The sequence below is a fragment of the Lucilia sericata genome, unplaced genomic scaffold, assembly GCF_015586225.1.
Source record: "Lucilia sericata isolate MDLA Ls3-8-SP2 unplaced genomic scaffold, ASM1558622v1 Contig000863F_arrow, whole genome shotgun sequence".
In the NCBI taxonomy this organism is placed as follows: Eukaryota; Metazoa; Arthropoda; class Insecta; order Diptera; family Calliphoridae; genus Lucilia; species Lucilia sericata.
Window position 1 is genome coordinate 140457 of NW_023994854.1, and position 23280 is coordinate 163736.

The following is a 23280-nucleotide window of genomic DNA, read 5'->3' on the forward strand; positions in this document are numbered from 1 at the left end:
GAACTAAGGCTATCAGACAATAAACTAATGTAAAGTCTTATACAAAGTTCCGACCATATCTAACCCTTAGTTCCGACTATAGTCTTATCTATAGTCCAGACTATAGTCTATTCTATAGTTCAGACTAATGTATATTCTATAGTTCAGACTAAAGTTTAATCTGTAGCCCAGGCTATAGAGTAATCTTTAGTCCAGACTATAGTATAATCTATAATCTTGACTATAGTCCATTCTATAGTCCAGACTATAGTCTATTCTATAGTCCAGACTTTAATCCAGACTGTAGTCTATTCTATACTCCAGACTATAGCCTATTCTATAGTCTATTCTAAGGCCAGACTATAGAGTATTTTATAGTCCAGACTATTGTCTATTCTATAGTCCAGACTATAGTCTATTCTATAGTCCAGACTATAGTCTATTCTATAGTCTATATTCTATTTATCTATATTCTATACTCCAGACTATAGTCTATTCTATAGTCCAGACTATAGTCTATTCTATAGTCTAGACTGCAGTCTATTCTATAGTCCAGACTGTAGCCTATTCTATAGTCCAGACTATAGTCTTATCTATAGTCCAGACTATAGTTTATTCTATAGTTCAGACTATAGTCTAGACTGTAGACTATTCTATAGTCCAGACTATAGTCTATTCTATAGTCCAGACTATAGTCCGTTCTATAGTCCAGACTATAGTCTATTCTATAGTCCAGACTTTAGTCTATTCTATAGTCCAGACTATAGTCTATTCTATAGTCCAGACTATAGTCTATTCTATAGTCCAGACTATAGTCTATTCTATAGTCCAGACTATAGTCTATTCTATAGTCCAGACTATGGTCTATTCTATAGCCCAGACTATAGTCTATTCTATAGTCCAGACTATTGTCTGTTCTATAGTCCAGACTATAGTCTAATGTATAGTCCTGACTAATGTCTAATTTATAGTCAAGACTTGAATTTAATAGTGTCATCTATCCTTCAGACGATTGCTTTTCTAAAGTCCGAAATGTAGTCTTGTCTATTTTCCAAATTATAGTCTAATATATGGCTAATCCACAGTCCAGATCTATAGTCAAGACTATAGTTTATTCTATAGTCCAAACTATCGTTCAGACGATTGCTTTTCTAAAGTCCGAAATACAGTCTTGTCTATTTTCCAAATTATATTCTATCCATACTATTGTCTATTATATAGTCCAGACTATAGTCTATTCTATAGTCCAGACTATAGTCTATTCTATAGTCCAGACTATAGTATATTTTTAGTCCGGACTATAGTCTATTCTATAGTCCAGACTGTAGTCTAATCTATAGCCCACACTATAGTCTAATCTATACGATAGCCTGATCTATAGTCCAGATTAATGTGTAACCTAAATTCCAGACCAAAGTTTAATCTATAGCCTAGACTTTAGTTTAATCTGTAGTCCAGACTCTAATCTAAAGTCTTGAGTATAGTTTAAACTATAGTTCAGACTATAGCGTTATCTCTAGTCAAGTCTATAGTCTATTATATTGTCCAAACTATAATTTAATCTATAGCTCCGATTACATTTTGACCTATTATTCAGTCTGGTTTCTGGTTCCGTAATATATTATAAATATGTATTTGTAAACAGGACAATAACACATTTTTTTGGATACAACCTTTAAAATAGACACGTTTTTCTTAAAAAAATTGTCAATCTTACAAACCCTTTACTTACGCGTACAAATTATTTTTCTTTAATGTAAAATAACAAAAAAAAGCAACAAGTTAAATAAGGGAAACTTTAAAAAAAAAAACAATTTGACAACTTGTCATAATTTCTAACCAAACACAGTATGGTAAAAATTTACATAACATTGTGGTTAATAAGGGACGAATGTAAACTTGACACTCAATCGAAATTTACGTTAATAAATTTGTTGCATCTGTCATTTGAGTTTAAATTTTATACTATAAATTTAAAAAAAACTAAAGCAATTGCCTATAATAAAATTAAAAACAAGCCCAATTCCTAAACCAATCCCTCCCAGCCTAGTAAACAATTAAAATACTCATTTGTATGCCGTTTACATTGGAAAGATTTAGAAAACATTTTGCAATTTGTTTGTTGCACATTATTATTATTCTTCTTCTTTTAATATTTATGTACGTTCATGCATAAATATTTATTTTTTTCTATTCTAGAAATAGTTTCAATTTGCGTCTTAATAAATTCCTCTACAAAAGGTAGGAACATTTTCATTTTAGGGCTTTTTATCTCTAGCCAAATAATACACACAACACAAAAACCACAAATATTAAATTTGTTTACATGTTTTTATTGTAAATATATTTGTTTATTTATATAGAAAAAAAATCTAAACAATTGTCTGGCGAAAATCATAATTTAATTGTCACGTTAAGTACACATTTATAAAAGTGCTCTCCTCTTATCAATGTAATAGCTTTAATACAATGAAATAAAATGTTTATTTAATTATTTAGAAAATACGTAGTTTAGTAAAAAAAAAACATTATTTGTGCTAAAATGTTTTCGAAATTGTTATAATATGTGTTTAAATATGCATAAATTATATGCAAAATGCTAATTTATTTTATAAAGTCTTTAAAGTGGTTTAATAGCTATTTATGTTGTTAAGTAAATCCGCTTAAGTAGAAGTAAACAAACAATAACAAAGTCTGGTAACACTGTAATGTCAAAAACAAACGAGGCTTGTTTACTTTACTTGAAGAAAATGATTAAGGAAAATGGAATTTTTCATAAAAATGATAACATAGAAAAGCTGCCTTTTATAAAAAAGATGCTTAAAGGCAGAATAAGTTTTCTATAGAAAAGTTGCTCAGAGTCAGAATAAGTTTTCTATAGAAAAGTTGCTCAGAGTCAGAATAAGTTTTCTATAGAAAATTTGCTCAAAGTCTGAATAAGTTTTCTATAGAAAAGTTGCTCAGAGTCTGAATAAGTTTTCTATAGAAAAGTTGCTCAGAGTCTGAACAAGTTTTCTATAGAAAAGTTGCTCAGAGTCTGAATAAGTTTTCTATAGAAAAGTTGCTCAGAGTCTGAATAAGTTTTCTATAGAAAAGTTGCTCAGAGTCTAAATAAGTTTTCTATAGAAAAGTTGCTCAGAGTCTGAATAAGTTTTCTATAGAAAAGTTGCTCAGAGTCTGAATAAGTTTTCTGTAGAAAAGTTGCTCAGAGTCTTAATAAGTTTTCTATAGAAAAGGTGCCCAGACTCTGAACAAGTTTTCTATAGAAAAGTTGCTCAGAATCTGAATAAGTTTTCTATAGAAAAGTTGCTCAGAGTCTGAACAAGTTTTCTGTAGAAAAGTTGCTCAGAGTCTAAATAAGTTTTGATCAAATTGGTATCAAGGTTTCTTAAGAAAAGTCGATCTGTTTTTTATAGAAAAAGTTGCTCTAAGCCTTGATCAGATTATGATTAAATTTGTTGTAGAAAAGTTTATCGGATTGTGATCAAGTTTTCTTTAGAAAAGTTGCTCTAAGCCTAAGGAAAATTGTTAAAAGTTTTATTATGTTCGTTTTCAATTATCTTTCCTCTTGTAGTTAACATGAAAACTACTTTAATTTGTTATAATATCCCTAAGGAGTTCCAATTAAAAATAACCTTAAAGCGTTTGTTATTCTTAATGAAATGACGTAAAACCATATGTTGTTAATTACATTACACCACACCAAGGAAAATTGGTACAACACATTAGTAAAGGTTATATTTACGTACAGTATTCACCTAAAGCATGGTCAAAACAAAAATTGAAGGATGTTTTTTTGACAACCATGCTGCCAGACTTAATATGCAATGGAAATTCATTAAACTACAAAAAACGTGTTTTATAATAAAGCGTAATATTTTTAAAGAAAAACCATACACTTGAGATTAGAAAACATTGAAATGTGCGTAATTTATTTTAGTTTGATAAACATTAAATTAAAATTTATTTAAACAACAATTTCATTAAGTTTCTAATGATTTATTTATAGTTAAATATTGCTATCAAAGTTTTTTGATAAAAATGTTGATTTCAAGTTTGACTAAAACATTAATATCTCTAACCATTTAAAAATGTTAATGAAAACTTTAGCAACATTTCCAAAATAGCATACAATTAAGAAAAAAATACTATTTGTCACTTTATTTTTAATTACCCTGAATAATAGCCCCAAAACCTAAAGGCATTACATATGCACGTGACTTTTTCAAGAGGGGGTTTCGAGAAGGGGGGCTGTTTGTTATGCTAGTATATGGAATTTTATAGTAAACATACGTAGTTCTGAGAAACAATAACAATATGAATTCTAAGAATAATTTTACAAAAGAACAACAACAACAAAAAAGAAACCTGATGGCACAACACATGTACTAAGGTCTTGGAATCTATGGGAAGTGGTGACTAATCAGGAGTGTGCGCATTACACGTGGCAATCAAAATTCCAACAAGTAAGACATTGGAATTAGAGTCCTAAACGAATTAAGGTTTCACTATGATTTAGAATTAGATGAAAAAATTAATTAAAACTTTATAAAATAAACTTTTTATGGAAAAGTTGATCAGAAATTGAACAAGTTTTCTTTAAAAAAGTTTCTCAAAAATTGAAAAAGTTTTATATACAAAAGATGCGCAGCAACTGATGATGTTTTTAGAAAAGTTGCTTAGAAACTGAACAAGTTTTCTGTAGAAAAACGGGTTAGAATTTGAAAAAGTTAGATAAGTTGCTTAGAACCTGAACAAGTTTTTTTTAGAAAAGTTGCTCAGAATCTGAACAAGTTTTCTTTAGAAAAGTTGCTGTTTTCTAAAGAAAAGTTGCCAAGAAACTGAAGAAGTTTTCTATACATAAGTTGCTCAGAAACTGAAAAAGTTTTCTGTAGAAAAACGGCTTAGAATTTGAACAAGTTTTTTTTTTTTAGAAAAGTTGCTCAGAGTCTGAACAAGTTTTCTTTAGAAAAGTTGTTGAGAGTCTGAATATGTTTTCATTAGAAAAGTTGCTCAGAATCTGAACAAGAAAATTAATTTAGAAAAGATGCTGAATGTCTGAATATGTTTTCTTTATCAAAGTTGCTCAGAGTCTGAACAAGTTTTCTTTAGAAAAGTTGCTCAGAGTCTGAACAAGTTTTCTTTAGAAAAGTTGCTCAGAGTCTGAACAAGTTTTCTTTAGAAAAGTTGCTCACAGTCTGAACAAGTTTTCTTTAGAAAAGTTGCTCAGAGTCTGAACAAGTTTTCTTTAGAAAAGTTGCTCAGAGTCTGAACAAGTTTTCTTTAGAAAAGTTGCTCAGAGTCTGAACAAGTTTTCTTTAGAAAAGTTGCTCAGAGTCTGAGCAAGTTTTCTTTAGAAAAGTTGCTCAGAGTCTGAGCAAGTTTTCTTTAGAAAAGTTGCTCAGAGTCTGAGCAAGTTTTCTTTAGAAAAGTTGCTCAGAGTCTGAACAAGTTTTCTTTAGAAAAGTTGCTCAGAGTCTGAACAAGTTTTCTTTAGAAAAGTTGCTCAGAGTCTGAACAAGTTTCCTGAAAAAAAGTTGCTCAGAGTCTGAACAAGTTTCCTTTAGAAAAGTTGCTCAGAGTCTGAACAAGTTTTCTTTAGAAAAGTTGCTCAGGGTCTGAACAAGTTTTCTTTAGAAAAGTTGCTCAGAGTCTGAACAAGTTTTCATTAGAAAAGTTGTTCTGTGTATCCAATAGTTTGAACAAAAGTATATAACTGCTAATGATAATGTAGGGTGCAAAAATCATTAAAACGCAAAACTACAAAGTATAATTATTACAACATTTTATGAAATTATAATATAGGTATACATATAGCCAGACATTTGATACAGTTTTTCTTAAAAACCTAAAGATTTTTATAGAAAATCTAAATAAAAGTTAAATCCAACTCACCTTTGTTTAGTCTCTAAACAAATTTTATTCAGTTTTTTGTCTTTGTTTAATAACAATTGAATTTTTGATTCCAATTATAGGAACCGTTATAATAAAATAAAATTAGTATTAAATTTTGTACACACATATTCCTTAACAAGTCCATGGTCATAATGTTTTACAAGACCCCGAAATTTTTCAATAAACTTAAACGCTCCACGTTAAAAGGCGACACTTTCTTTCTTTCTTTGTCTGTATTACGAAACACTTTTTTCTTCTTTAACTTGAAACTTTATTTCAAAATTTCTTGTTTTCTTTGTTTCAAAAAATTAAACTTAAAATGAAATTATATTGAAATTGAAATTTTGCGAAAAAAATTAAATGAAAAAACTTTATTTTATTAGTTTTGTTTTTATATAGTTGGAAAAATTAAACACAAAAAATATTTATAAACAAGAAGTTTTTTATAAATATTTTATTTTTTTGTTGAATTTTCATCCGTTGGTTGGCTTTTTTGTTCTTCTTATGTCTCGGAGGTATAACACTTTAATAAACGATTTTCAAACTGCATTTGAGGTAGTTTTTCTCTTCATGTTCTTTTTTTTTTGTCCCTACCTCCTCTACTACTTCTTGTTGTAGTTGTTGTTTTTGGGAAATTTCACGAGTCAGACACGTCCGCCAGAGTGCGGCGTCCGGTGGTTGAAAGGAAACTAATAGACACAAAAAACATCATATATTTTCCATTTATTGGAAAATGTGGAATTGTCAATGCATTTGCTGTAAAGCAGACATTGGCAATGATGATGATGATGGCAAATTGTGACAAAGGAATGAGTCATAATGTTGTCAAATAAGATATTTTTGAAAATCTGAATAAAATTTCTTTAGAAAAGTTGCTGGAGTTCGAACGAAATTTCTTTAGAAAAGTTGTTCGGAGTTCGAACAAGTGTTCTTTAGAAAAAGTTGCTCGGATTCCGAAAAAGTTTTCTTTATAAAAATTGCTCGGAGTCCGAACAAGTTTTCTTTATAAAAATTGCTCGGAGTCCGAAACAAGTTTTCTTTAGAAAAATTGCTCGGAGTCCGAAACAAGTTTTCTTTAGAAAAATTGCTCGGAGTCCGAAACAAGTTTTCATTATAAAAATTGCTCGGAGTCCGAAACAAGTTTTTTTTATAAAAATTGCTCGGAGTCCGTAATAAGTTTTCTTTAGAAAAATTGCTCGGAGTTCGAAACAAGTTTTCTTTAGAAAAGTTGCTGGGAGTCCGAACAAGTTTTCTTTAGAAAAGTTGCTCTGAGCCCGAACAAGTTTTCTTTAGAGAAGTTGCTCGGAGTCCGAACAAGTTTTCTTTAGAAAAGTTGCTCGGAGTCCGAACAAGTTTTCTTTAGAAAAGTTGCTCGGAGTCCGAACAAGTTTTCTTTAGAAAAGTTGCTCGGAGTCCGAACAAGTTTTCTTTAGAAAAGTTGCTCGGAGTCCGAACAAGTTTTCTTTAGAAAAGTTGCTCGGAGTCCGAACAAGTTTTCTTTAGAAAAGTTGCTCGGAGTCCGAACAAGTTTTCTTTAGAAAAGTTGCTCGGAGTCCGAACAAGTTTTCTTTAGAAAAGTATGTTATCTAATTTACTATTGAAAAGTTCATCGGATTATTATCAAGTTTTCTAATTTATACAAGTTTTTTCTTTAAGTGTTTTTTCTGTATATTTTCTTCATGATTTTCTTAAAGTTTTTCTATTTTTTTCCTTTTATCTGAATTTAAAAATGTCACTATTTCATCAATTAAACATTTTATTTTGTATATATCTGTTAAAATCGTGGAAATTAACTCAATCCGCGGCTATATATTACCCGGATTATTATAATTTAGAAGTAAACGATCAAAACAATCAGGATTTTTTACCCAATATCAATGCGCCACAAAAAAGATATACAAATGAGCCGGAAGAAGAATATTATCCGCAAAATTGTAGACCTATAATATACACAACTTCCACTACAACACCACTTCCTCTTACTACCACCAGTAGTTCTTTGGATAATGAAACTACCGATCCTCTTATGGGAAAAGAAGCTCAAGATGTTATAGATCATATTATTGATATCTTACGATCTATGCGGGAACATGCTATAGGGTTAATACGTAATATGAATGCCTTAGAAATGGATATATTATCATCCTCGCCCGGCAATAATGTGGGGTCTTCATGTAAAAATTCTTCAAGCTCTTTCGGTGATTCTATGGATGTTATGTCCAAAATAGTTTATCCTGATGTTTTATCACAAACACCTGGTTATGTTATTAGCGAATGGTCTAAACCCTTAAAAACAGATCCCTTAAAAGAAGTAGGTCAAACAAATGATTTTGTAGCAGAGGCCCAAGAAGCTGTCAAATCATGGAAACAACAAATCGATGCCTGTAAACTCATTTTAGATAATGCAGTGCACAATGCTTTACAGAAGGTTAATATGAAAAGTGATTTGATTAGTGATCCTATAACAAGAGCGAATTTGAAATTATTGAAAAATGAAAAGGATAATAATTATTCTAGATTGGATAAAGAGAATCCTGTTTCAAAAGGTTTTCAAGAATTGACCAGAGCTGTACAGCAAGAGCCAGAAAATAGGCAAAAGTTAGAGTTTAATAAAAATCACAAATATCAGGGCCTATATGATGCTTTTCATTTAAAAGAGGGAGATTATTAAGGTTATTTTAGAAATATTTTTTTAAAAATGTTTAATTTATTACAATATTAATATATTTTGTTAATAAACGTTAAATAATTGTTTTTTAAGGTTTTATTGTAAAAAAATCTCTTAAAACATGAATTTGTTCATATTCACTAAATTTATTATTGAACTTATTAAGTTTTGTTTTAATTACATCAACTTTTTAGTTGTTATCTATTTATTTTAATGGTAACGGTTTTGTTTTGTAGTGTTTCTGTATAGCTTTTCATTTGTAGAGTTTTAACTCACCACTCTACTGTTGCTTTTAGTGGTGGCTATTATTTATTAGTTTATAAGTGTTGCCAATACACCGAAAGTTACCGTTTGGTTTTTATAAAAGTGTTTAAATTTTGTTTTGAACAGATTTTGATAAGCTTTAATAAAGAAAAACCGATTCGATTCTGATGAACATTTCTAAAGAAATTTTGATCAGCTTCTAATAAGCATTTCTGAAAAATATGTTTTCTAAAGAAAACTTGATCATTTACTAACTTAAGTCTGATGAACTTTTCTAGTGAAAAATGTTGAACTTTTGTGGAGAAAACTTGATCCGAGTCTGATGAACTTTTCTAAAAAAAAATTGATCAATGTCTGATGAACATTTCCAAAGAAAACTTGATCAAAGTATGTTGAAGTTCTCTAAAGAAAAATTGATATAAGAGTCTGATAAATATTTTAGTTCCAGTTCTGTTCTAGTTCTGCTCTACTTCTAGATCTGCTTTTGCTCTGCTCTAGTTCTGTTCTAGTTCTGTTCTACTTCTAGTTCTGCTTTAGTTCTGCTCTAGTTCTGTTCTAGTTCTGTTCTAATTCTGTTCTACTTCTGTTCTAGTTTTGTTCTAGTTTTGTTCTAGTTTTGTTCTAGTTTTGTTCTAGTTTTGTTCTAGTTTTGTTCTAGTTTTGTTCTAGTTTTGTTCTAGTTTTGTTCTAGTTTTGTTCTAGTTTTGTTCTAGTTTTGTTCTAGTTTTGTTCTAGTTCTGTTCTAGTTCTATTCTAGTTCTGTTCTAGTTTTGTTCTAGTTCTGTTCTAGTTCATTTTTATTTTAGTTCTGGTTCTAGTTCTGTTCTAGTTTTGTTCTAGTTTTGTTCTAGTTTTGTTCTAGTTTTGTTCTAGTTTTGTTCTAGTTTTGTTCTAGTTTTGTTCTAGTTCTGTTCTAGTTCTGTTCTAGTTTTGTTCTAGTTCTGTTCTAGTTCTGTTCTAGTTCTGTTCTAGTTCTGTTCTAGTTCTGTTCTAGTTCATTTTTATTTTAGTTCTGGTTCTAGTTCTGTTCTAGTTCTGTTCTAGTTCTGTTCTAGTTCAGTACTTGTTCTGTTCCTCAGTTATAGTTCAATTCCAAATTAGTTCTAGTTTTGTTTCAGTTCTATTCTAGTTCTGTGTTAGTTTTGTTCTGTTTTGTTCTAGTTCTGTTCTAGTTCTGTTCTAGTTCTGTTCTAGTTCTGTTCTAGTTCTGTTCTAGTTCTGTTCTAGTTCTGTTCTAGTTCTGTTCTAGTTCTGTTCTAGTTCTGTTCTAGTTCTGTTCTAGTTCTGTTCTAGTTCTGTTCTAGTTCTGTTCTAGTTCTGTTCTAGTTCTGTTCTAGTTCTGTTCTAGTTCTGTCTAGTTCTGTTCTAGTTCTGTTCTAGTTCTGTTCTAGTTCTGTTCTAGTTCTGTTCTAGTTCTGTTCCTAGTTCTGTTCTAGTTCTGTTCTAGTTCTGTTCTAGTTCTGTTCTAGTTCTGTTCTAGTTCTAGTTCTGTTCTAGTTCTGTTCTAGTTCTGTTCTAGTTCTGTTCTAGTTTTGTTCTAGTTTTGTTCTAGTTTGTTCTAGTTCTGTTCTAGTTCTAGTTCTGTTCTAGTTCTATTCTAGTTCTGTTCTAGTTCTGTTCTAGTTCTGTTCTAGTTCTGTTCTAGTTCTGTTCTAGTTCTGTTCTAGTTCTGTTCTAGTTCTGTTCTAGTTCTGTTCTAGTTCTGTTCTAGTTCTGTTCTAGTTCTGTTCTAGTTCTGTTCTAGTTCTGTTCTAGTTCTGTTCTAGTTCTGTTCTAGTTCTGTTCTAGTTCTGTTCTAGTTCTGTTCTAGTTCTGTTCTAGTTCTGTTCTAGTTCTGTTCTAGTTCTGTTAGTTCTGTTCTAGTTCTGTTCTAGTTCTGTTCTAGTTCTGTTCTAGTTCTGTTCTAGTTCTGTTCTAGTTCTGTTCTAGTTCTGTTCTAGTTCTGTTCTAGTTCTGTTCTAGTTCTGTTCTAGTTCTGTTCTAGTTCTGTTCTAGTTCTGTTCTAGTTCTGTTCTAGTTCTGTTCTAGTTCTGTTCTAGTTCTGTTCTAGTTCTGTTCTAGTTCTGTTCTAGTTATGTTCTAGTTATGTTCTAGTTCTGTTCTAGTTCTGTTCTAGTTCTGTTCTAGTTCTGTTCTAGTTCTGTTCTAGTTCTGTTCCAGTTCTGTTCCAGTTTTGTTCTAGTTCTGTTCTAGTTCTATTCTAGGTCTGTTCTAGTTCTTTTCTAATTCTGTTCCAGTTTTGTTCTAGTTCTGTTCTAGTTCTATTCTAGGTCTGTTCTAGTTCTGTTCTAGTTCTTTTCTAATTCTGTTCTAGTTCTGTTCTAGTTCTTTTCTAGTTCTGTTCTAGTTCATTTATATTTTAGTTCTGGTTCTAGTTCTGTTCTAGTTCAGTTTTAGTTCAGTAATTGTTCCTCAGTTATAGTTCAATTCCAAATTAGTTCTAGTTTTGTTTCAGTTCTATTCTAGTTCTGTGTTAGTTTGGTCTAGTACTTCAGTTTTAGTTTTGTTCTAATACAATTTACATAAAATTTATTTAAATTAATGTTTTATCTATATAAAACGATTATATTTATATTTCCTATATCAATCAACAATTCCCCACCCTGAGATAAATAAACAAACAGCAATTCACCTCAACAGAGTTGCATTTAAACTGCCATGTCGTATGATTTTTTTTCTGCACACCAACAACAACAACATATACGCATTTCAACACAAAACAGCTGTCGTCTGCTTCTTCTTCAGCTAGAAAGTGTTCATCTCCAATTGGTACGTGTAAAGGAATTTGTTGCATTGTAAGATAAAATAAAAAGTAAATTTATGTATTTTTAACGTTGAAAATACAAAAATCCCCATTGTTAAAGTTTAATAAACACTTACAAATATTGTATGTAAACAATTTGCGGGAAATAAATTGTTTATTTTGAGGTGATTTAAAACACGGGCGTGTGTGTGTAGGTCAATTTTTTAACAATTGTGAAAGTTTTGCATTTGAGTAATTTTTTGGGAAAGTGCAAAAAAAAAATTTTGTAAGTACTGCTGGCAATTGTTAAATAAAATAAGCAGTATTGTTGAAAAGTTAAAGAAAATGTAAGTATTAAGAAGATTTTTGTCAAGATTTTATAAAAATTAAAGCAACAAGTTGTTGGATTTTAAAAGATTTAAGTAATTTGCTTAAATAAAAAATTTAGACTTATTTCTTATTAGAAAAAAATGGCTGTTGGTGTGATGGAGGCTTGTCTGCTATTAGCAGCTCAGACTTATTAGTGTAAATATGCAATTAAATGTAACAGCAAACACACAAACCATTAAAACATCTTGCATATTTTGTTAAAAAACTATTTGCTATTAGTTTTTTTTATTGCCGTTAGTGTATTTTTTCTGTTAAAAAAAGTACGCCCAAATTGCAGTCAATACGTAAAGGCGTAAGCAAAAAAAGAAAGGCCACTCATTGTTTTTTTTTTATGAAATTATTTTTTGTGTGTTTGCTTAGTTTGTATTGGGCTGCATATAATAAATGATTTCATTTTATAAATATTTGTAGATTGTTGAAGAAACAGAGAGAAAATATGTAGTATATGTATACTGGAATTTGTGATGTTATGCATATTAATTGTAGAATATTTTATGTCTGTTTTTAAATTGTATGTAAGGTTCTTTCTTGTTTTTAATGTGGCTGTCTTGCGAAATGATGACCTTGATCCATTTAATATTTATGAATTAACTTGACTTTATTATTAAGGCGGACTTTTCCATTGTTATGTAAAATCATTATATTTGCGCTTAAATAAGTAGTACTGGGAGTAAATTTGATTAATGTTTACAACATGTTTTAACTTGTAATACAAATGCCAGAGTAATAGGAGCGGAATTGTTAAATAGAACCATATTTCATTTAAAAAACCATGAAGAAATGCTCTTTCTATAGAAAAATTCGTAAAGAAAACCCTTTTGTATAGAAAACTACCTAAAGAAGACCCTTTTCAATAAAAAACTTTATAAAAAAGAAACTTTTCTATAGAAAAATGTTTAGTTATAGAGGCCACATTTCTAAGAACACATCTTTCTATAGAAAACGTTTTTGTGTTGTTTCTAGATCTAGTTCAGTTCTAGTTCGGTTCTAGTTCCGTTCTAGTTCTATTCTAATTCAGTTCTAGTTCAGTTTTAGTTCAGTTCTAGTTCAGTTCTAGTTCAGTTCAGTTCAGTTCTAGTTCAGTTCTAGTTCAGTTCTAGTTCAGTTCTAGTTCAGTTCTAGTTCAGTTCTAGTTCAGTTCTAGTTCAGTTCTAGTTCAGTTCTAGTTCAGTTCTAGTTCAGTTCTAGTTCAGTTCTAGTTCAGTTCTAGTTCAGTTCTAGTTCAGTTCTAGTTCAGTTCTAGTTCAGTTCTAGTTCAGTTCTAGTTCAGTTCTAGTTCAGTTCTAGTTCAGTTCTAGTTCAGTTCTAGTTCAGTTCTAGTTCAGTTCTAGTTCAGTTCTAGTTCAGTTCTAGTTCAGTTCTAGTTCAGTTCTAGTTCAGTTCTAGTTCAGTTCTAGTTCAGTTCTAGTTCAGTTCTAGTTCAGTTCAAGTTCAGTTCTAGTTCAGTTCTAGTTCAGTTCTAGTTCAGTTCTAGTTCAGTTCTAGTTCAGTTCTAGTTCAGTTCTAGTTCAGTTCTAGTTCAGTTCTAGTTCAGTTCTAGTTCAGTTCAAGTTCAGTTCTAGTTCAGTTCTAGTTCAGTTCTAGTTCAGTTCTAGTTCAGTTCTTGTTCAGTTCTATTTCAGGTCTAGTTCTGTTATAGTTCTGTTATAGTTCAGTTCTACTTCAGTTATAGTTCTGTTCTAGTTAATCTATATAAAAACTTTAGCTTTATACATTTTTTCTAAAATTTGTTCCGCCTTTTTTCTACAATTTGCAATTTTAGCAGCAAATTGACAAAATTGATAAAATGGCAAACTGGAAGTTATAGATAAGCAGTCATTTATCAAAAATATATTAATACATACTTGAGGAAATACCAGAGTTTCGAAATATAAATAAACCAGATAATGCCAGCTAATAGATAATATTTAAAAAAGAAATTTGTTATATTTTCACACTAAACATAAATTTGTTATGAAGATAAAAAGATAGTGGACATTTGAAAACTACTATGAAAGTGTCTTTTCTTAAAAGCTTTTTTAAGAAGACATTTTTTCTATAGAAAATTGATAAAAGAAGTTAACTTTTTTTGTAAAGAAATCTCATTAAAGATGTAACTTTTCTACAAGAAATCATCAAAGATGACAGTTTTCTGTTGAAAATTGATCAAAGAAGATACTATTCAGTGGAAGACATTATCAAGGGAGAACTTTTTCTAAGTAAACTTACATCAGACTTTCTATAGGAAATTTTTTTTTCGTTTCGTCTTTTCTTAGAAAAATTTTTAAAGAAGATACCTTACTATAGCATACGGTCTCTTGATGCACCTTTTCACTCTAAAAACTGACCAAACAGCTCACGTTTTTTTATTGCTGGAGCTGAGTCAGCACTTTTACTTGCAAGTGTTTGTGGTTGTTCAAACAGCTGCAACTTTTGCTTTCGTTTTTTGCTGTTGTTGCAGTTAATTATTTTGTTTTGCATATAATCTTTGTTGTGGTTTCCATATCTTTGTGTTTAAAGCTGTGGCTGTAGAAGATTTTCTGAGTTTTTGAATATGCTGCTGTTGGCTTTAGGGTTTTGTTGTGGTTGAGATTTCACTTTCGATTACTTAAGATCCTAGGGCTATTTGAGACTTTGGATTTTTGTATATAAAAGTGACAATAGATTTTCACTTTTGTTCTAGTTCAGTTCTAGTTCAGTTCTAGTTCAGTTCTAGTTCAGTTCTAGTTCAGTTCTAGTTCAGTTCTAGTTCAGTTCTAGTTCAGTTCTAGTTCAGTTCTAGTTTAGTTCTAGTTTAGTTCTAGTTTAGTTCTACTTCAGTTCTAGTTCAGTTCTAGTTCAGTTCTAGTTAGTTCTAGTTCAGTTCTAGTTCAGTTCTAGTTCAGTTCTAGTTCAGTTCTAGTTCTAGTTCAGTTCTAGTTCAGTTCTAGTTCAGTTCTAGTTCAGTTCTAGTTCAGTTCTAGTTCAGTTCTAGTTCAGTTCTAGTTCAGTTCTAGTTCAGTTCTAGTTCAGTTCTAGTTCAGTTCTAGTTCAGTTCTAGTTCAGTTCTAGTTCAGTTCTAGTTCAGTTCTAGTTCAGTTCTAGTTCAGTTCTAGTTCAGTTCTAGTTCAGTTCTAGTTCAGTTCTAGTTCAGTTCTAGTTCAGTTCTAGTTCAGTTCTAGTTCAGTTCTAGTTCAGTTCTAGTTCAGTTCTAGTTCAGTTCTAGTTCAGTTCTAGTTCAGTTCTAGTTCAGTTCTAGTTCAGTTCTAGTTCAGTTCTAGTTCAGTTCTAGTTCAGTTCTAGTTCAGTTCTAGTTCAGTTCTAGTTCAGTTCTAGTTCAGTTCTAGTTCAGTTCTAGTTCAGTTCTAGTTCAGTTCTAGTTCAGTTCTAGTTCAGTTCTAGTTCATTCAGTTCTAGTTCAGTTCTAGTTCAGTTCTAGTTCAGTTCTAGTTCAGTTCTAGTTCAGTTTCTAGTTCAGTTCTAGTTCAGTTCTAGTTCAGTTCTAGTTCAGTTCTAGTTCAGTTCTAGTTCAGTTCTAGTTCAGTTCTATTTCAGTTCTAGTTCAGTTCTAGTTCAGTTCTAGTTCAGTTCTAGTTCAGTTCTAGTTCAGTTCTAGTTCAGTTCTAGTTCAGTTCTAGTTCAGTTCTAGTTCAGTTCTAGTTCAGTTCTAGTTCAGTTCTAGTTCAGTTCTAGTTCAGTTCAGTTCTAGTTCAGTTCTAGTTCAGTTCTAGTTCAGTTCTAGTTCAGTTCTAGTTCAGTTCTAGTTCTAGTTCTAGTTCTGTTCTAGTTCTGTTCGTTCTGTTCTAGTTCTGTTCTAGTTCTGTTCTAGTTCTGTTCTAGTTCTGTTCTGTTTCTAGTTCTGTTCTAGTTTCTAGTTCTGTTCTAGTTCTGTTCTGTTCTAGTTCTGTTCTAGTTCTGTTCTAGTTCTGTTCTAGTTCTGTTCTGTTCTAGTTCTGTTCTAGTTCTGTTCTAGTTCTGTTCTGTTCTAGTTCTGTTCTAGTTCTGTTCTAGTTCTGTTCTAGTTCTGTTCTAGTTCTGTTCTAGTTCTGTTCTAGTTCTGTTCTAGTTCTGTTCTAGTTCTGTTCTAGTTCTGTTCTAGTTCTGTTCTAGTTCTGTTCTAGTTCTGTTCTAGTTCTGTTCTAGTTCTATTCTAGTTCTGTTCTAGTTCTGTTCTAGTTCTGTTCTAGTTCTGTTCTAGATCTGTTCTAGTTCTGTTCTAGTTTTGTTTTAGTTCTGTTCTAGTTCTGTTCTAGTTCTATTCTGTTCTAGTTCTGCTCTAGTTCTGTTCTACTTCTGTTCTAGTTTTGTTTTAGTTCTGATCTAGTTTTAGTTCTGTTTTAGTTCTCTCCTAGTTCTGTTGTAGTAAATACTTATTCCTAAAGAAAAGTTTTTTGTTAGAATAGATTTTCTATAACTTTCTTTTAATTATTTTCTCTTTCTTTCCAGTACAATGTCCAACAATTCCACCAAACAGCAAGAACTTAAACATATTGGTTCTATAGTTCGTGCCCTGGTAACTTCACGTAAACCGCCATGTTATTTACGCGATATTTTAAGAGAATATCCCGAAGTGGAAAGTAAACCTCTACCATTCAAATCTATGGGCTATAAAACAGCTCAAGAGCTACTAGAAGATACTGGAGAATTTATTTTCAATAGCTATGGCAATGGAGATGTGAGTAATTAATAATTTGAAACGAAATAACAGAAGAAAAATAAACAAAGAAACACAAAAAAAAAACGAAAGCCTTAGTAATTTTATATTAAATAAATTTTAAATAAAATAATGCATTATAGACATGTACTTATAGCAAACATATAAGAAATAACAAAAAACGAGTGGGGATTTTCGTTTTTTTGATATGATGCATGCCTGCCTGCCAGTTTGGCTGCCATAGCTAAAGCATTCACTCACTCATTCATTCACCCCATTTGAAGATTTGATTTTACTTTTGTTTTATTTTTTTTTGTTATTTATTGCTGATGCTGTTGTTTTTGACTTCTCCTTCTTCTTTTTAATTTTATCGAAATTGAAAAATATGCAATTGTTTATGTTTCTTGCTACAAATGAAATTATAAATAGATTTTCTTTAGTGTGTGTATAAATAAATATAAAAAAAAATTCAATGTGAAGACAACGACGATAAAGACGAGGACGATACATACAAATATGTATCTACATAGCTTCAGTTTTATTAAACATTTTAAAGCAAACGTTTGTGTTTCTTCGTTTATTGTTTTATTTAATTAACAAAAAAATTCCATAACTTTTTCTTTCTATTGTTGTTTTTCCCCTTAAAAACTAAAGGTTATTATAACCGCCAAGTATAGTAAAAATTCAGCCCATATAACGTCTATGGTAAGAGGTCAGAAGTCTAGTAAAAGTACTCGTATTGCTCCGGTTAAAGCAATGAAACAACCATCTCGTATGCCCTCACGTTCGAATGGTTTTGGTGATCGCAATAATAATAATTATACAAATAATCGTACTACTGGTTCTTCTTCGTCTACACAACAACAAAGAAATTATAATAATCAACCACAAAATCAAACACAATCTTTGCAAAGACAAAAATCTATGGGCAGTACTAGCAGTGGCAATAATCCACCAGCTAAAGATTTACGTGAAATGTTGAATTCCAAGAAAAATCTTAAAACTAATTTGCAACAAACAAAACCTACAACAGCACAACAATCACCTTTAGCTAGTAAAGTTATACAACCGCAACAAGGCAAAGTTCAGCAACAACAACAGCAACAGCAGCAACAACAAAAACAGTCGGCTGGTGGCCCTAGACCTATACTTGGTGCTGCCAAACAACAACAGCAACAACCGCCACAAACCAGAGAGTCTCAAAAAACGGAAGTGAAATCTCAACCACAACAAAAGCCTAATGGTCCATCGACAGCTAATAATAAAAAAGTGGAAAACACTTCTTCAGGCTCCACTTTAAAACCACAACAAAGATTAAATGCCATACAAAATAATCAGCAACAGCAAACGAAAACAAATCCAGCTGCTACTGCTGCTGTTGTTCAACAACCACAAACACTTGCTGTTAAAACTGCTAATGCCGCCGCATCAGCTTCAACACAAAAACCTTTAACATATAACAACGTACAAGGCAACTCTTCCTTTAAAGCCATGGATCAAACGAAACCAAATGCGGCTGCTGGTATACAGAATCGTTTGAAGGTTCATGTTAAACCGGAATATCCAACACAGGTAGGGAATTAATAATTAATAAGTTTCAGTTCTGTTCTTGTTCTGTTCTAGTTCTGTTCTAGTTCTGTTCTAGTTCTGTTCTAGTTCTGTTCTAGTTCTGTTCTAGTTGTTCTAGTTCTGTTCTAGTTCTGTTCTAGTTCTGTTCTAGTTCTGTTCTAGTTCTGTTCTAGTTCTGTTCTAGTTCTGTTCTAGTTCTGTTCTAGTTCTGTTCTAGTTCTGTTCTAGTTCTGTCTAGTTCTGTTCTAGTTCTGTTCTAGTTCTGTTCTAGTTCTGTTCTAGTTCTGTTTCTAGTTCTGTTCTAGTTCTGTTCTAGTTCTGTTCTAGTTTCTAGTTCTGTTCTAGTTCTGTTCTAGTTCTGTTCTAGTTCTGTTCTAGTTCTGTTCTGTTCTAGTTCTGTTCTAGTTCTGTTCTAGTTCTGTTCTAGTTCTGTTCTAGTTCTGTTCTAGTTCTGTTCTAGTTCTGTTCTAGTTCTGTTCTAGTTCTGTTCTAGTTCTGTTCTAGTTCTGTTCTAGTTCTGTTCTAGTTCTGTTCTAGTTCTGTTCTAGTTCTGTTCTAGTTCTGTTCTAGTTCTGTTCTAGTTCTGTTCTAGTTCTGTTCTAGTTCTGTTCTAGTTCTGTTCTAGTTCTGTTCTAGTTCTGTTCTAGTTCTGTTCTAGTTCTGTTCTAGTTCTGTTCTAGTTCTGTTCTAGTTCTGTTCTAGTTCTGTTCTAGTTCTGTTCTAGTTCTGTTCTAGTTCTGTTCTAGTTCTGTTCTAGTTCTGTTCTAGTTCTGTTCTAGTTCTGTTCTAGTTCTGTTCTAGTTCTGTTCTAGTTCTGTTCTAGTTCTGTTCTAGTTCTGTTCTAGTTCTGTTCTAGTTCTGTTCTAGTTCTGTTCTAGTTCTGTTCTAGTTCTGTTCTAGTTCTGTTCTAGTTCTGTTCTAGTTCTGATCTAGTTCTGTTCTAGTTCTGTTCTAGTTCTGTTCTAGTTCTGTTCTAGTTCTGTTCTAGTTCTGTTCTAGTTCTGTTCTAGTTCTGTTCTAGTTCTTTTCTAGTTCTGTTCTAGTTCTATTCTAGTTCTGTTCTAGTTCTGTTCTAGTTCTGTTCTAGTTCTGTTCTAGTTCTGTTCTAGTTCTGTTCTAGTTCTGTTCTAGTTCTATTCTAGTTCTATTCTAGTTCTATTCCAGTTCTGTTCAGTTTGTAATTAAAACTTTTTCTTTAATGTCTTTTTCAGCCCATTACCTACAATCATCAGTTCAGCAATGCACCCAAAATCGATTACAATGCCTTTCCACATCATCAGTTTAGCAATCAACCGCCTAAAATGGATGCTATTGCTTCCATTATACAATATTGTCGTTCTAAAAATTATCCAGCTCCTCGATTCAATGTTCTCAAAGACAAATTTTCACGTGGCACTTACTCATGTAGTGTACATATTAATGACATCATATTCTCCACATATCCCCATGAATATGAGACTGAGTATTTAGCTAAAGAAGCGTGCGCTAAGCGAGCTTTGGAAAAGACAAAAATGCTGGAAAAGAAACGACCCCTGCCTACGTGTGCTTTAACAGATACTGAACTATTGGATAAACTCTATACCGAGTTGCTAAATCATCCACATGGTATTTTTGCCAAAAATTTACCCGAAACATTTGAGACAACGTTCCAGCAACAATTGCCCGATAATTGGTGGGCCTTGGTGCAGACTTCTAGTTTATTTACCACAGAAACTAATTTGGGTAAAGTGATTATATTCGCCAACAAGGATGCTGATAAGGATACGTTGGCTTTGTGTACTGGTGAGGCCACTAAGACTATACAAATCGATCCCATACGTTTACCCTGGTCTGATGAATATTGGAATGTTTTCATTACGCACTGTACCTCTACCGTAGAGGTTTGGGGACGCTTATTTGGCCAGGAATATAATGTACGTTTTAGTGCTTTGGTTAATGATATAGAAGCCTATATGGCCACCAAAAAGGAACGTCCTGTATCCATAGCACGCAAAAATATCTATCTTGTACACATTAACGAATGCTGGCATCGTGTAAGAGTAGAAGAATTAGATAAATCTAAGGGTAGTGCTTTGTGTTTCTTCATCGATTTCGGGGATGCTGACTGGTTGGCGGTCGATCAATTGCACATCTGTGAAACACATTTCCTAAAACTGCCGGCACAAGCAGTGCCGTTTTCTTTGTATGGTTTGGAAGATTTCGAGGGCAATCCGTATGCACGCAAATGTTTAGATGATCTATTACCCACCAAATCTTTGGTAGGTCGCATTTTTACCAAGGAATCAGAATTCTATGATACCAACTCCAAGAGTCATGGTAAAATACAATTGGTGCTATTTGATACTTCCACCCAAGAGGATCTCAATCTTAATCATCAGCTATTGAATACCATCTGTAGTGAGACAATGGTACCGGAAATTAAACAAAGTACCGTAACCAATGTCATTGTAACACACATTAACGATCAGGGTGATATTTATCTGCAAGTTAATAACGCAGAATTGAAATATGTGCAAGTAAGTGGAGAATAGGAGGAGTAATTGGAAAGGGACTAAATATGTTTTCTTATTTACAGAAACTTTTGCAACAAATTGTTGAATCTAAATTCAATAGTGATCAACATAAAATCTCTTTTGAGGATCTAAAACGTTCCAATTTATTTTTAATTTGTGATGATGAAGATGCCACCAATATTAAATGGTATCGTGCTGCCTTAACGGACTCAAATATACAACCGGGTAGTGAGAGTTATGAAATGTATTATGTGGACAATGGTCGCACTAAATTAACAAATATTTCGAAAATATTTTTATTGGATAGTTTAAGTATGGCTTTGAGTAAATTCCCTGCTCAAGCCATCAAGGTGAGACTGCATAATATACCCGATATCACAAACAATATTGTGGGACGTATACGTGGTCTATTACCCAGTGATTGTGAAGCTTTAGTGAGTATAACAAAAGCCAAGAAAAGTTACTTCTTTTAAAACTTCTCTCTTCTTTACAGGTAAGACTGTCTGTACCCGGTTCTACTCCTCCGCTGGTAACAATTTATACACGTTTGGAGGGTCCCGGTACTTTATGTACTATTAACGATGTGATACGTATAGAACATGAGCTAGAAGGGTGTGTACATTTTGTTACTAAAACATTCTCTCTTATATTTATTATATTCTCTCTCTTTCAGATGTTCTGATTTACTACAAGGTTGTGCTCTAGACGAAACTAATACTACTACCAAATCTAATCAGGATATTGGCAAGAAACTCTCACACAGCACTAGTGGCTCCTCACTAGCCTCGCCCACTACACCCACGACCAATCCCTTCATTGATGTAACACGTGGTCTTACTTTAACTAAAGTACCCGGATCACCACAAAAATCTTCTGATCTCCCTAAATTGCAAAATTATGCAGCCATACCAAAAATTAATGAATACTTTGAAGTACGCATAACAATGTCGGCCAATCCTTCGAACTTTACGGTAGGTTTCTCTTTTATTTGATATTGCAAGTTTCTAATTGTTTTATTGTTTTTTATATTTCTAGATACAACCCTATAAAGATTATCCCAATTTGAGGGGATTAATGAAAGAATTACAAGAATTTTGTGAGAATAGTGATGAATTTATACCAACTGATATGGTGGAAATAGGCGAGGCTTATGCTGCCAAAAATCCCGATGGATTCTTTCATAGGTGAGCTAGAACAGAACTAGAACAGAACTAGAACATAACTAGAACAGAACTAGAACAGAACTAGAACAGAACTAGAACAGAACTAGAACAGAACTAGAACAGAACTAGAACAGAACTAGAACAGAACTAGAACAGAACTAGAACAGAACTAGAACAGAACTAGAACAGAACTAGAACAGAACTAGAACAGAACTAGAACAGAACTAGAACAGAACTAGAACAGAACTAGAACAGAACTAGAACAGAACTAGAACAGAACTAGAACAGAACTAGAACAGAACTAGAACAGAACTAGAACAGAACTAGAACAGAACTAGAACAGAACTAGAACAGAACAGAACAGAACTAGAACTAGAACTAGAACAGAACAGAACTAGAACAGAACTAGAACCAGAACAGAACTAGAACAGAACTAGAACAGAACTAGAACAGAACTAGAACAGAACTAGAACAGAACTAGAACAGAACTAGAACAGAACTAGGACAGAACTAGAACAGAACTAGTACAGAACTAGAAGAGAACTAGAACAGAACTAGAACAGAACTAGTACAGAACTAGAAGAGAACTAGAACAGAACTAGAACAGAACTAGAACAGAACTAGAACAGAACTAGAACAGAACTAGAACAGAACTAGAACAGAACTAGAACTGAACTAGAACAGAACTAGAACAGAACTAGAACAGAACTAGAACAGAACTAGAACAGAACTAGAACAGAACTAGAACAGAACTAGAACAGAACTAGAACAGAACTAGAACAGAACTAGAACAGAACTAGAACAGAACTAGAACAGAACTAGAACAGAACTAGAACAGAACTAGAACAGAACTAGAACAGAACTAGAACAGAACTAGAATATAACTAGAATATAACTAGAACAGAACTGGAACAGAACTGGAACAGAACTAGAACAGAACTAGAACAGAACTAGTACAGAACTAGAGCAGAACTAGAACAGAACTAGAACAGAACTAGAACAGAACTAGAACAGAACTAGAACAGAACTAGAACAGAACTAGAACAGAACTAGAACAGAACTAGAACAGAACTAGAACAGAACTAGAACAGAACTAGAACAGAACTAGAACAGAACTAGAACAGAACTAGAACAGAACTAGAACAGAACTAGAACAGAACTAGAACAGAACTAGAACAGAACTAGAACAGAACTAGAACAGAACTAGAACAGAACTAGAACAGAACTAGAACAGAACTAGAACAGAACTAGAACAGAACTAGAACAGAACTAGAACAGAACTAGAACAGAACTAGAACAGAACTAGAACAGAACTAGAACAGAACTAGAACAGAACTAGAACAGAACTAGAACAGAACTAGAACAGAACTAGAATATAACTAGAACAGAACTGGAACAGAACTGGAACAGAACTAGAACAGAACTAGAACAGAACTAGAACAGAACTAGGACAGAACTAGAACAGAACTAGTACAGAACTAGAA

The 23280-nt window shown here is 32.3% G+C and overlaps 1 protein-coding gene across 3 annotated transcripts in view; it reads left to right on the forward strand.

Moving 5' to 3' along the window:
* The window catches only part of LOC119608652 (tudor domain-containing protein 7), a 37182-nt gene that overhangs the window by 11942 nt on the left and 1960 nt on the right, over positions 1-23280 (forward strand). The window contains exons 1-8 of one of the 3 annotated variants that reach the window (XM_037963150.1): positions 11513-11896; positions 16344-16572; positions 17206-18123; positions 19332-20636; positions 20696-21067; positions 21127-21245; positions 21307-21604; positions 21669-21817. In XM_037963150.1, coding sequence (XP_037819078.1) covers positions 16348-16572; positions 17206-18123; positions 19332-20636; positions 20696-21067; positions 21127-21245; positions 21307-21604; positions 21669-21817 — 3386 coding nt within the window. In that variant the 5' untranslated portion in view covers positions 11513-11896; positions 16344-16347. Of the gene's footprint in view, positions 1-11512; positions 11897-16343; positions 16573-17205; positions 18124-19331; positions 20637-20695; positions 21068-21126; positions 21246-21306; positions 21605-21668; positions 21818-23280 lie in introns of those variants that run through there. The other 2 variants (XM_037963151.1, XM_037963152.1) reach the window with 2 other exon arrangements.